The sequence below is a fragment of the Aquarana catesbeiana genome, linkage group LG08, assembly GCF_042186555.1.
Source record: "Aquarana catesbeiana isolate 2022-GZ linkage group LG08, ASM4218655v1, whole genome shotgun sequence".
Taxonomy (NCBI): domain Eukaryota; kingdom Metazoa; phylum Chordata; class Amphibia; order Anura; family Ranidae; genus Aquarana; species Aquarana catesbeiana.
The window spans coordinates 40182890-40196167 of record NC_133331.1 but is presented as its reverse complement, the minus strand read 5'-3'; the positions used below and the strand labels follow the sequence as shown (position 1 = coordinate 40196167).

Genomic DNA, 13278 nt, shown 5'->3' with positions numbered 1-13278 from the left:
AGTTGTACTTTGCCACATCAGGTTTAGCAGGAAAATATCAGTTCATCTCCAGTACTTGGGTCTTTGTTAAACTATTTGTGCAATGGCAGCTTGACATGTGTCCGTTCCTGAAAGGCCACAAGTTGATCCAAGTCAAGTTTTCCTCTCCTGAAGAAAAGTTGTGAATTTGGTCGCATTTACGCATTTTAACATTCATTAAAGGCCATCTCATCATCAATGAGACGTGCTACAGTGTACTACCATGACCCTGGCAGAGAGTATAAAATGCTCCCCAAGTGTGAGGATATTTAGATGATTTGAATGCCTGTTGTCACTATGGAAGGAAGACAGCTGAGCAGGTAAGGAATATAAAATGAATGTGAAGTATGGCTTTTAAAACTCATTGTGGTAGGTATATTCATTTCTTTGTATGTTCTTTGTGTCACAGTATAGCCAAATTCCATTTTGTGCTCATCTTCTGGATATCTGCAATGCATCTATGGTATCGGCCCGGGCTGACTCTGGTAAGTGTCAAACAGGTACTGTAAAATGTTCTGTATATATATATATATACACACACACACACACACACACACACACACACACTTCTAGATGGTTAATAAAGCAAATGTATGCAGCTGAATAACAGCTAAAATGTGAATGTTGACTCACAAATGAAAAAGATTTTGAGGCCAGGATCCATTATTGACACTGGCAGATAAGATCAGAAACAAACTTTCTTTGATAATATTCGTCCTGTGTATAGTTAATATAATCAATACATATTAAATACACTTACATGCAGGCTCCTAAAGTACCTATTGTGGTCAAGGGTTTGTAGTTATTGAAGGGATGTCTGTGGATACAGCAGTTTACAGTAATCTGGAGGCGACTATGGAATATTATGAAGTCACAGGATTTCTTGCATTTACAGTTTACTTCAACAACCAACATTTCCAGCTGGAAGCAACGGGTACTTCAGGAGCCTGCACAAGCATAATGGAAACAATAGATAATGAAAACTAATCACAAAGATATTGAATTTGACACTTGCCCTTAGAATGTCATATTTACCAGAAAGGTGCAAATAAGTAGTCTTGGCTGAAATAGGAATTTTCAGAGATTTAGGAGAACCTGTTACCACAAAGGGCAAGGAATTTAGAATTATTATACATCGTTTGCTTATGAAATAAGTTTGGGAAGCATTTGCGACACACATTGAACATTATGTTTTACATTCTTTACTGGAGGACAGCAAAGGGATTATTTTTATTTATTTTTGTTATTTTTCCAGCATCTTAGTATTTAGGCATCTTCTGGTATCTGCTGCAATGTAATCAGTGTACAGTAGGTTCCCTAGCAACATATTAAGATGCTGAACTCACAATCAATGATAAAAGACAAAGAAATAAGCTAATGCCATTTTTGTAGCAAACCATGCTAAAATGTGATGTACTGCAATCACCTGTTTAAGCTGGACAGTGATGGGTTGTGGCTGACAAAATTGGATGGGGTTTTGACTGATTAGGGAGGTGGAATTTGGAAGGCTTTGAAAAACGTTGTGGATTTTGGATTCACATCCATCTATACAGTATATCAATATATCTACATATTTTTAAATGAGATACAGAATCATTATTACTCACCCACTTATTGAGTGACCAGGGCAGCCTCCTGTCGGTAGTATTTTGGAAATGTTACATCATTTGAACACTGTTACTATTTTTTTATTCTATCCCTTTGATCATGCCTGTCTTCTTATTTTTCTTTTTTGACATCCTATTCATTGAAAATCTTATTGTGTCATTTCCACTCAAATCTAAAGCAAGTCGAAAGGTTCTAACTTTTCATTTATTTAATTTTTAGTAGAATTAAAAATAGAAAAAAGACATGCATGTAACCAATCAAACGAGTTCCAGGTCCAATTGATACATTTAGATTTAAAAAAAAAAAAACAACGCTTGTGGGATCTGCACTAGTTTATGAGGAAAAAAATATTTTATATATAACTAAGAATTTTACAAAACAACTGCAGACAAAACATTTTTTAGTGTTGAATAGATTGGAAAGGGTTGAGCATCTCTTCAGGTTTTTATTGTCATCTGTGTCCCTATTAAACAGATTATCCTCACTTCCATGACTGTGACTATGTAGCTTTCAGGACAGGAAGTGAGAGAAAAACCTCTCCAACATTGACAACATTCCCCAATCTGTCCAAGCCTTTTAATTAATCGTCAACAAACCTTTTGCAAGGTGTTGCATGAGAGTTCTCTTATCTTAATTATTACATTGGGCTGTGCCCCCATACAGTATACAGTCATCAAACTCCTCGCTGACGAATCATATATTTGTAATTGACAGCATGGGGTATATTGCTTTATATTTTCAATGTTATTATTTTAGTATTACAAAAAGTAGACCAATAATGAGGTGACAGGACCTCTTTATCAGGGTATATGACCAGTGTGTCTTGGAGGGCTTCTCTGATACTTCAGGATTAGGTCCGATTGGGTGGGAGGCTCAAGTGAAGAAACAGGGCCTTGTATGTGGGTTGAGAAGGTATAAAGGCAGAGAAGGCATATCATGCTTTTAGAGAGAGAGAATTTGTGAGGTAACTATTCACTTCAAGGAGGCTCATCAATGTTCTAGAGAGTCAGGCTTTGGCAGCACACTCTCTGACCAGAAGACCATTTAATCAGCAATTTGTATAATAGCAGTAATTTTCCTGAACTACTGTTTAAACATTCTATAGTACTAAAGCAAGCCAACACTAATAATCAATTTATACACCTTAAAAAAAACCTAGGATTGCCAATTAAGTGTGAGGATACCTACTCTTTCCCACCTTAAAATCCAAATGCAACAATATATACATCCAACCTAAACATACGCTATATTGTCAAAAGTATTAAGACACCCACCTTTACACACACATGAACTTTAATGGCATCCCGGTCTTAGTCCGTAGGGTTCAATATTGAGTTGCAGCTATAACAGCTTCAGCTCTTATAGGAAGGCTGTCCACAAGGTTTAGGAGTGCGTCAGGACCCTGTGCAGGCCAGTCAAGTTCTTCCACCCCAAACACGCTCATCCATGTGTTTATGAATCCTTGCACTAGTTCAAATCATTTGGTGGAGGTGGGATTATGGTGGGGGATTGTTTTTCAGGGGTTGAGCTTGGTTCCTTAGTTCCAGTGAAGGGAACTCTTAAGGCGTCAGCATACCAAGACATTTTGGACAATTTCATGCTCCCAACTTTGTGGGAACAGTTTGGGGATGGCTCCTTCCTGTTCCAATATGACTGCACACCAGTGCACAAAGCAAGGTCAATAAAGACATAGATGAGCGAGTTTGGGATGAAGGAACTTGACTGGCCTGTACAGAGTCCTGACCTCAACCTGACAGAACACCTTTGGGATGAATTAGAGCAGAGACTGCGAGCCAGGCCTTCTCGTCCACATCAGTGCCTGACCTCACAAATGCGCTTCTGGAAGAGGTCAAACATTCCCATAGACACACTCCTAAACCTTGTGGACAGCCTTCCCAGAAGAGTTGAAGCTTTTATAGCTGCAAAGGGTGGGCCAACTCAATATTGAACCCTACGGACTAAGACTGGGATGCCATTACAATTCATGTGCGTGTAAAGGCAGGCGTCCCGATACTTATGACAATATAGTTTATATAAACCAGTTACTGGCAAAGGGCTTAATGATTGATATATAGATCTAAATAGCCCTCACAGCTGGAACCAAAAGGTTTGTGCTTATATCTGTGAATACTTCTTTGTAGTGTGGAGGATAATCCACTAATTTAATCAGAACTCAGTCAGAGATGAATTCCAGGTATGGATATTTTATACATATTTACATTGTTCCAGCTTGGACCAATGTACCAATGCTTATACCATACCTGACCAATGCCCCTGGAAGTTGGAAATCACTTAAGTAGACACTACCACTACAGTGATCTCCACTTGCTTTTGAACCCCGCAACTGTGCGTGACTTTCCTGCCCAGCCTCTCCATCTCATCCAAATAGAGAACACTTTGTATTCATTCAGAAAACAAAGCATTCTCTGAATAGTGCCCAGACCATTACCTTCTCCATCTTGTTCACCCAATACATACAGTTTTAGCTTTAAGCAAATGAGCAAAAGTTACTTGTTAAAGAGGGTTAACAATCACTTCTGCTACTTTAGCTATTAATCCTTGAGTTCCAAGTAACATGCCTGCAAATTTCAGTAAATCAGCCAGACCTGGTCTTTTGAAACAGACCTTAGCATGGGGTGATAGATGGCAGACTTCATTTCATTTGTCCTGATGCAAGCAATTAAGCCTAGCTTTGTAAAATACCCATTTGTATGTGATATTTTAGTACATTGACTTTTATTGCACAGTGCGTGTGTTTCATGATTAATACATTCAACCTTTTCCTACCTGGAAATTATGGTTGGAGTAAGTGTATTAAAAGACAGTACTGTTGATACAGATAGATAATGGAAAGTAGGAAACGCATATGTCCATCCAACTAACTTATAAAATTCCACTTAGAACTTATATTTTAGGTTTGGATGGGGTCCATTGGGTTCAATCACATGTTGACTGCCAATGGTGAGATTTTCTTTAACTCCCACAAGAACAACAAAAAAAAAAATACTTTTTTGGTAGCTGGACAGTTCAACAATATGATTATGCTATATAATGAATAATCCATCAGGGGAGAGGGACATCACTGTTCTGTTTTAGCTATTAAGAAGCCTAGAAAATCTCTTACCTCTTGCTGCATTTTCTATATTCTAACAGATAAATAAGTAGAAGTAGTAATAATGGCCGTGGCAGGCCTGTTACTAAGCCTGATTAAGCTGTTTTTATGTAGAAACTGGTTTAATCCGTCGGATAAAAACAAACATCTAGTCAGATAGTCCTTTAAACACTTCACCTCGTTTTTTTTCTTCCACCAAAATATGTTAGGGCTTGTCTCCATTGGTGGCAAATATTGATTGCTTACAAATGCTTTGAAAATTCGGAGGCTCTGTTCTCTCTAAACAATGTTTGCCTCAAAGAGCCTTTGGCGTTCAGTTATCTGTTAACCCATATATGAACAGAAAAATACTGATCTGCCAGAAATGTATTCCTAATTTTCTGTTGTGGACTCCACACCACAGTGATGTTTATTTGAAAGAAATTGCAAGTAATGGTGTCAGCCCTGCCCAATTGTCTGTTGTTAAAATACTGCATATATACCCTATTCACATTTCCACAAAGTAGAGAGTAAACCTGGCTATATAGATGGATCTTTTTTTTTTTTTTTTTTAATCAGAGAGCTGGCTGTTAAAAATAAGAAAGAAAAAAATTGATTCCCCCCTCCACACATTTGAGGTGGATGGGAGAATACACTAATAGATTGAAAATATACCAATAGTCCCTTTCGGGAGGAATCAATGACTAGATCACCTCCTCTTGAATGGGAATGGCCCTGCAAGGATCAAAAATCTCCTGGGTCCTGCTAAACTGGGCAAATTTTGATCCATGTATGACCAGCTTAAGGCTTCATGTACATTAGTCTATGCTGGAAGCTCCTAAACTTGGGTTTAGGAGCTTTTGCGTTTTTGTTTTTTGCCAAAACTCCTAAACTCAACTTCATAAAAGCCTGTGTGTCAATGTACACATAGGCTTTTAGCAGAGTTTAGGAGCTACCACATTTAGGTAAACTTCAACCTCCCTCTCCTGAACGCAGAAAAAGCAAGTACAGGATAGGAACGTTGTGACCGCGGGAAAATGTAAAATGTGGCAAAACCGTGGGAAAAAATTGCTGCTTTTTTTGCGATTTTGTGTTTTCCCATAGGCGCGGTAAATGTAGGTAGTGAACATGAAGCCTAATGCCCTGTACACACGACCGGTTTTGCCATCGGAATAAACTCTGAAGGTCCGGCGGAATTCCACGCGGTGAAAACACGTACAACGGGACAACACGTACGACATCTCGTACTTGCTTCAGAGCATGCGTCATTTTTGGAACGTTGGAACAGCATACAGACGAGCGGTTTTCCCGATAGGAATTTGTTCCGTTGGAAAGTCCATCTGAATTTTCTACGTAAAAAGTCTGATGGGGCATACACACGGTCGGAATATAGGATGAAAAGCTCCCATCGGACTTTTTCTGTCGGAAATTCTGACCATGTGTATGGGGCATTAGGGTTTGATCAGATTTACCTGTCAGTTTTTCAGGCGGATCTGAACAGATGCTTAATGCTATGCTACGGGCAGGCGGATGTAAATGTATGTGAATCAGTTTACAATTCAAAGTCTGTCTAGGTCCAAAAAAAAATGAAGAAAAAAAGTGTGTGTTCCTCTCTGTTTTTTTCAGACCTAAACATGATAGGTTGGAGGTAAAATGATTTAAACAAATGCACATCTGTTTACATGTGCCTGCCAATAGACTTAACATGGGTTCACTAAGCTCAAGTTTTTCCTTCACTACAAGAAGAAAGAATGAAATGGACACAAGTGTCACAAAAGAAACATCTGTTCCATTCTGCTCTGATTCGGAAGGGAATCTGTTCACTTACACTGGTATATTTAACAGACCAAACAGGAGCCAATAAGAAAAGTTCATTGTTAGGGTTTACATACACTTTAAGGTGAGTCTTTCAAATAACTGCTCTTCTCAATCATATACTGTAGTTAGCTGTAATAGGCCAAATGCCAGCAAATTAGTGCAATATCAGTAACCCCTGACTTCTAAGTGGGTAAACAGCCTCAATGCTTTACAACTTTATATTGAGTAAGATATTACTGTGAAGTGATGTGAGATAACTTTGAGTGAATTAAAATTGTACTTAGTGTAAACATTTGCCCACAGCCTGGGGCAAATGTTTATGCCTGTTGCCTGCAGCTTATTAATTATTTATAGAGTATGGTTCCTCAATTTTGTACAATGCTCATCTCCACTTCCAGTCCTCTAGGAAAACGGACCACTGTCTCATCCTGCTCAACAGTTGCTTGGTTGAAGTTGACCGAAGCGAGGAGCTCGCCTTTCTAAAGCCTCTACTGGAGAAGTCTTTTATAAAAAGGTCCTTCCGGAATGGCGTTGGATCGGGATTTAAAAAAAATTCCTTCAGAAGGGCAAAGTCCTAACAAAGTGTTCTCAGAAAGGCCCATTTCACTCACTGGAAGAATCCTTTTTATGGATGAACTGAAAGTGGACCTATTCGGCAAATTTGAAAATTATACTTTTAATACTACAGTAGAAGTAAACACTGGATTGTAATGTAAAGCTATTGTCACATCCATCTGTCCTAAGAATTGTGAACAGTGACATTTTCTCCTTCCTGCGTTGTTCATCAATTGTCATAGTAAGTGTTGTTACACTAAGTGTCAAAGTCTCAGAACCACAGAGAGCATTAACAATGAGAATGATATATTCTGTGTTTGATCACAAAATGGTTTATAGAACACTTGCAGTTTTGGAGGAAAAGGAAAGAATATTGCCCACCCCTTTTTTCATTTAAGCCAGCTCTCATCCTCCACCAGTCATCAACAGCTCCCATCCTGCATCACTCATGCACCATATTCTTCCATACCCAACCAGCCTCCACCATCAGCTCCCATCCCCTACCACTCTTGCACCATCAGCTACCACCCTCCTCCAAGCCTACAGCATCAGCTCCCATTCCCAACCATCCCTGCAGCATCAGTTCCTATTCCCTGCAGCTCCCATCCCGCCACCACTACCATCAGTTCCCATCTCCCATCACTCTTTCACCATTATCTCCCATTCCCCATAACTTCACCACCAGCTTCAACCCTCTACCATCAGTTCGGCTTTCTTTTTCTGAAGGGACTGTACATACAGTATATGTATTTTTGAGAAACTATATAGGGGTATTCAAATAAATGTATCCATGCATGTTTCAAGGAGGTCATATCTATGAAAAATGGAACTAAGTTTCAGTTTCCATTAGATTTGTTGAAAAAAGAAAGAAATCAGACAGGAACACATAGGAGCAGATGGGCAGATCTGGGCACTCAGGAAGGCACAAGGGCATATGGGAAGAACTTGGCACTCAGGAAGGCGCGATGGCAGGTGGGAAGAACTGTGCACACATGGAAACACTGGGAAACACAGGGGCACATTGGCAGAACTGACCACTCCAAGACACAGGGCAGATGGCAATAACTAGGCACCTATGAAGACACAGGGGCAGGTAGGCAGAACTGGGCATTCAGGAAGGCACATAGGCATGTGGGCAGAAATGGGCACTCATGGAGGCACAAGGGCAAGTGTGCAAAACTAGGCACTCAGGAAGACACAAAGAGGTGGGAAGAACTGGGTGCACTTGGAGACAAAGGAGCAAGAACTGGATACCCAGCAAGACACATGAGAAGGTGGGCAGAACTGGGCACTTATAAAGACACAAGGGCAGATCCGCAGAACTGCCCATGCAGGGACAGTGACATCAGCACCAGTGCCCCTGATAAATCTAAGAAGCCTCCATGCAAAATGGGAATGAGCTATTGTGGACTTACCCTTTATAGGTACACGCAAACATTAATATTTGCATTAAAGTCACCTGGGACGCAGTCTATCCATTGAATGATTCTGTTTTTCATTCTGGCATGCAATATCATGTCCTGTGCAGAAATGCAACCTCCCATTTTTTGTTTTTTTTATGCAAAAAGAATGGAAACCTTAGGAAATATGGCTATTTGCCTTGTTCTTGTATTTTAACTACATTGGGTAAGACAGTCTAATGCTGCTGGTGTGAACGAGTCCTGTGATTCCTGTATCTCTACATTATGAATATGCCAGAAGGAAAAAAAAAGGTTGCGTGTTCTTAGGCAACTAAGTAGCACCCTCTGTGGTTCTTAACTAGGACATTGCACATTACAGAATTATGTAGCAGTCCTGCTCAGAAGCACTCTAAAAAAGTCTGATTCTGGCAGCACTAGATTACATAAAATTTGTATGAAAATAAAGTGAACACTCTTTCTGACTTTATATAATGAACATTTAATACAGTGTTGTGTTTCAGTGACTGATTAATGTTTGATCATGGCAACTTCAGCCTAGTTAATATGCATAGTGACAATAACCATCAATACCAAACACGTTCATCATAAACATTCCTAGGCAACGTATAGAAAAAAGCTGAAGACACACAGGCTGCTCATGCATCATTATCATCACCAAGTTATTCTCTATGTTTATAGAGTCCTAATTAAATTAGCATCTAAATAAAATCAGCAGGGCCAAATATGTACTTACGGGCTCCAATTACAATTACATCAAATGGAATGAAAAATTAAAATAAAAGGTGAAAAAAAAAATCGCTGTGAAATTGCAGAGGGTGAAAGCTGCTCCATTTGTACACAATGGTTGGTCTAATTTCTTTGAAGCAATGTAGCCAGGAAGTAATCTCTTGGGATATATTGATTCATTTTTACAGGCAGCCAGGGAAATTACATTCATTTTAGAGATGCTGGGCTTGTAGCTACAATCAATTAACTCAGACAAGCTGTGGTTCCTACTTAACGTACAACGTTGTTACACACACAAATATTTATTTCATCTCCCCTTCCTTCATTACAATGAAGGATCCACAACGCATTATAATTGTACCAACAAGCTTGGCCTTGTCATTCTGTTGTCAACGTGATGCCATTTTACCCCAATGATGTCATGTTCCAAATTTGATGTCTTGTTACTAGTATGATGTAGTATGATTCCTGCTGTAATGCAAAGTTTCTAGAGAGTACAGCCCATAATTCCAGAGCCAACCTTCCTGTGATAAAGCAAATGCTGCCGCACAATTCTGGAAAACCGATTGTGATGGGGTGCAGGAGAAGCAGTCTCCTAAGGGATTATCGAATCTAGCTCATCCAGATTCCAGTGGCTGGAAAAGCACTGTGCAATGGAATAGAGACTAGCTGGATCACAATTCTGCCACCTCCACATGTGACCTGATTTCATGTAATTAAAATGATATCTAATCCCAAGAAGTAAATACTAATATATTGCAATTTGTTAATTTGGGCGGCCGGCGGTGCGGCACTACCACCCCCCCAGGCGGCTGGCGTTGTGGTACTACCACCCCCCCGGGCAACGCAGCACTACCACCCCCCCATCCGGACGGCTGGCGGTCCAGCACTTACCCGATCTAGGTGGCGGGCTGTGGTGTCCTCCAGCAGCGGGCTGCTGGCAGCAGGTCCGGCGTCCACTCCTTCAGCAGCTTCCTCCGCCGTGTGTCTCCTTTCTCTTCTGCCTAAGCACTAGGCATCCAAATGGATCGCCTGATGCTTTGGCCAATCGGGAAACAGGTCTCACGACCTGCCTCCTGATTGGCGGCGAGGAACTTTAGTGTGAAAATAGCAAAAATTCATTCGCTATCCTCACACAATTGGTTGGGCTCTGAGGGCAGTGTTCTGCACCCTGAGCCCACCCTTTTTTGAAGACTATTAGAGCCTCAGGCTCTAATCACGTACTTCAAAAAAACACTCCTCCCCCATTGGAATCCATAGTCCAGCGTCCTGATATGTAGACCAGGTGGCCGGACACATGGATGGGGGGGCGGCGCCTGTTATGGAGGGGTCGCCACTGCCTGGTTATCCAGCAAGTAGAGGCTTGTTCACATGATTTAAGAACGCAGTTTTGGTGGGCAGGTGCTCCATTTACTGGGTTAAAACAGACAATGAGTAGAGGCCATTTTCCCTCCTCATCACCTCATCGTCAAACTCCTCTGAAAAGTGATCAGAGTGTGGATCATGCATAAACCTAATTCAATACCAGTGTAGCTGCTAAAACTAGTTTTTGTGAAGGCTGGAGGTAGCCAGTCTGTCTAGTTGAATACAATTAACAACGAACACCTGATACAGGAATACCGCTACCATGTTAGGCAAGCACATACTGTATATGGTGAATGGTTCCAGGATTGGGCAGCTACTGGTTTTATAATATCACTTCAAAAACCTTGAAGCACATCACAGCCATTCTTGGATTATCTTATTCATTTTGTCATCACAGGACCAAAGTTACACAATGTTTTGGGCAAAAACAGTTCAACGAACTGTGCCCAAAACCTTCTGCATTTTAGAGTTTGGAGAGATATAATGGAACAATGCCCAGGTTGTAACCCCCAACCACCTGGTGAGCTGCCAATATGATGTTACCTGACCAAACTGTGTGGCTTTAGCTTTCCCACCTGATGGCCCTGCTTCAAAGACCCTGACCCATCGTTGTTTTACCAATACGAAGTGTTCAGACTTAAATTTACTGATGTGCCGTTACAGCAACAGATTTCAAATTATTATAAAGAATAACAATTACACAGACATAGAATTTCTACTCACTGTATGTACATACAGTATGTGGAGTCATTTGTTTATTACACTAGCCTGGAGATTTCAAAAATCCCACTGTTCAAAAATGTTCTTAACGTCATCAAGAGCACAATTGGATTCCACGGTAAAGCATTTTGATAATTCCAAACATATCACAACAGTGACATTGGTCAGGAAGCTTGGTGAAGGCAATCAGATTGTTAGGACAGCGTGAACAATACAATGTAATTCAAATCCTGTCTTCACTTCCACACTTGTCAAAACTACAAGTGTACGTTGTGAGGAGAACCAAATGAATTCACATATCACATTTCTTAACTCTATGTAAAACCAGTTACAGAATATTTTAGAGGTATTCTAACGAGAGACAAAGAGGAAAACTCTACTACCTTGTCTCTTCACATGGGTGCCCTCCTTGGATTCCTCCACTGATTAGCCATTCAAGCAGAAAAGCTGCACAACTCCAGGGCTATCACTACTCAGATTAACTTGACTTTTGTTTGGCCACCCTCTGAAATTTACAATGGGCTTCTGAGTCTGGATGACTTCTGCACAAGACAGCCTGAGGTGAAAACCAATGGATTTCAAAGGATGGCTGCAAAGTTCTGACACTAACGCCAATAAATAGAGGAAGGGTGACTTCTGCCGATAAGTAGAGGAAGTGTGCAGTAGAGGCCTTCTACTTTCTCACTGAAAAACTCAATAATAAATAGGGTAAAAGTTATTCTGATAACCTTACTGATTCAACAAGATATAGCATATAGCTTTCTTTAACTTGACCATTTTGCAACAATTAAAAACGAAGGTCATGGCAGATTTAGTAGGAGTTGGTCACATTAAACTGAACTTGTTCTGTAATGGGCAGGACATTTTGTAGCTTATTCAATGTTATAATTTCAGCTTAGAATTTAAGAAGTGGCTTGGATAAGTTACAAATTATCTTCAACATTACAGAACAAGACCAATTGAATGTGAACAACTATTCTCCTGTAAATAAAAGATATGCTGATCTTCATGGTTTTCAGAAGCTATGGTGCCTTTTAAACGCTCTTCATCAGACACACTCAAAACAGCACTAGATTCCTAGCCCCTGTCAAGCACTATCATTATTATATCCAGCCCCTACGTCGTGCAGAACACATTACTGATGTGGAGGCCATCAATAGGGAGAAACTGGCCTTTTTGGGGTTTTTTTGCTCTGATGCCCACACATTACAGTGTAAAAATATCTATCTTATCATTATTAGGCTAATCGTTTTAAAATCTCATTGTCTCTGAAAAGTATTTTTATCAGGCTATATGTACAGAATAATAACAGTTGGGGGTACCAAGAAAACCTTCTAGCCTCATGTGACTGTAAAGTTGCAAACTCCATGGTGTGTGATGTTTTTGGAGTCTATATCCCCCAAACTATTTGTGCCTGTATTCCCCCCATTAGCTAGCATTTTTAATTTATTACAAGTATTGAGCCAGTTCAGGAAGTGGTATCACTTTTTGTTAGAACTCAAAGTACATATCTGGCCACATGCAAAATAATCTACATAGGTGTCCCAGTCTGCCGATGATGGCAAATCAGGGCCGCTGGAGGTGCTCACAGGGCTGGAGGAGATGTAGAGGCAGTCCAACTTCAAGCTGACATCACTTCTGCTCTGTACCCACGGGGACCCGGAACTTCTCCTCCAGTCCTGTGAGCACCTCTAGCGGCCCTGATTTGCTACCATCGGTAGACCGGAACACTGATGTAGAGTATTCTGCATGTGGCCAGATATGTACTGTGAGTTCTAACATGTTTTAAACTGCCCACTTGATGGTGTTTTAATCCCTTTCTATACACACACGCGCAGTGGGGGGAGATCGTATTCCTGATCAAATAGCATGCTGTTCTTTGAAGTGCGATTTGCACCAATTTTTTTTGTATTGACATAAATCGCACTACAAAGTATCGGTACTCGGTATTGGCGA

At 40.4% G+C, this 13278-nt stretch overlaps 1 protein-coding gene across 1 annotated transcript; it reads left to right on the top strand.

The window, feature by feature from the left end:
- Nucleotides 1-289: 289 nt before the first annotated feature.
- NPS (neuropeptide S) lies at nucleotides 290-9299 on the top strand. The gene is made up of 3 exons (XM_073595132.1): nucleotides 290-338; nucleotides 428-503; nucleotides 6934-9299. Exons 1-3 carry the CDS (start codon nucleotides 301-303, stop codon nucleotides 7111-7113), a joined length of 294 nt encoding a protein of 97 aa, XP_073451233.1. The 5' UTR covers nucleotides 290-300; the 3' UTR covers nucleotides 7114-9299.
- The last annotated feature ends 3979 nt before the right edge of the window (nucleotides 9300-13278 follow it).

Bases quoted from the DNA above. Each gene is read 5' to 3' on its own strand.
- NPS (XM_073595132.1), top strand. From the start codon at position 301: ATGCCTGTTGTCACTATGGAAGGAAGACAGCTGAGCAG. The intron at 339-427 runs GTAAGGAATATA...TTTGTGTCACAG, and splicing joins GAAGGAAGACAGCTGAGCAG to TATAGCCAAATTCCATTTTG. The intron at 504-6,933 runs GTAAGTGTCAAA...CTCCACTTCCAG, and splicing joins ATCGGCCCGGGCTGACTCTG to TCCTCTAGGAAAACGGACCA.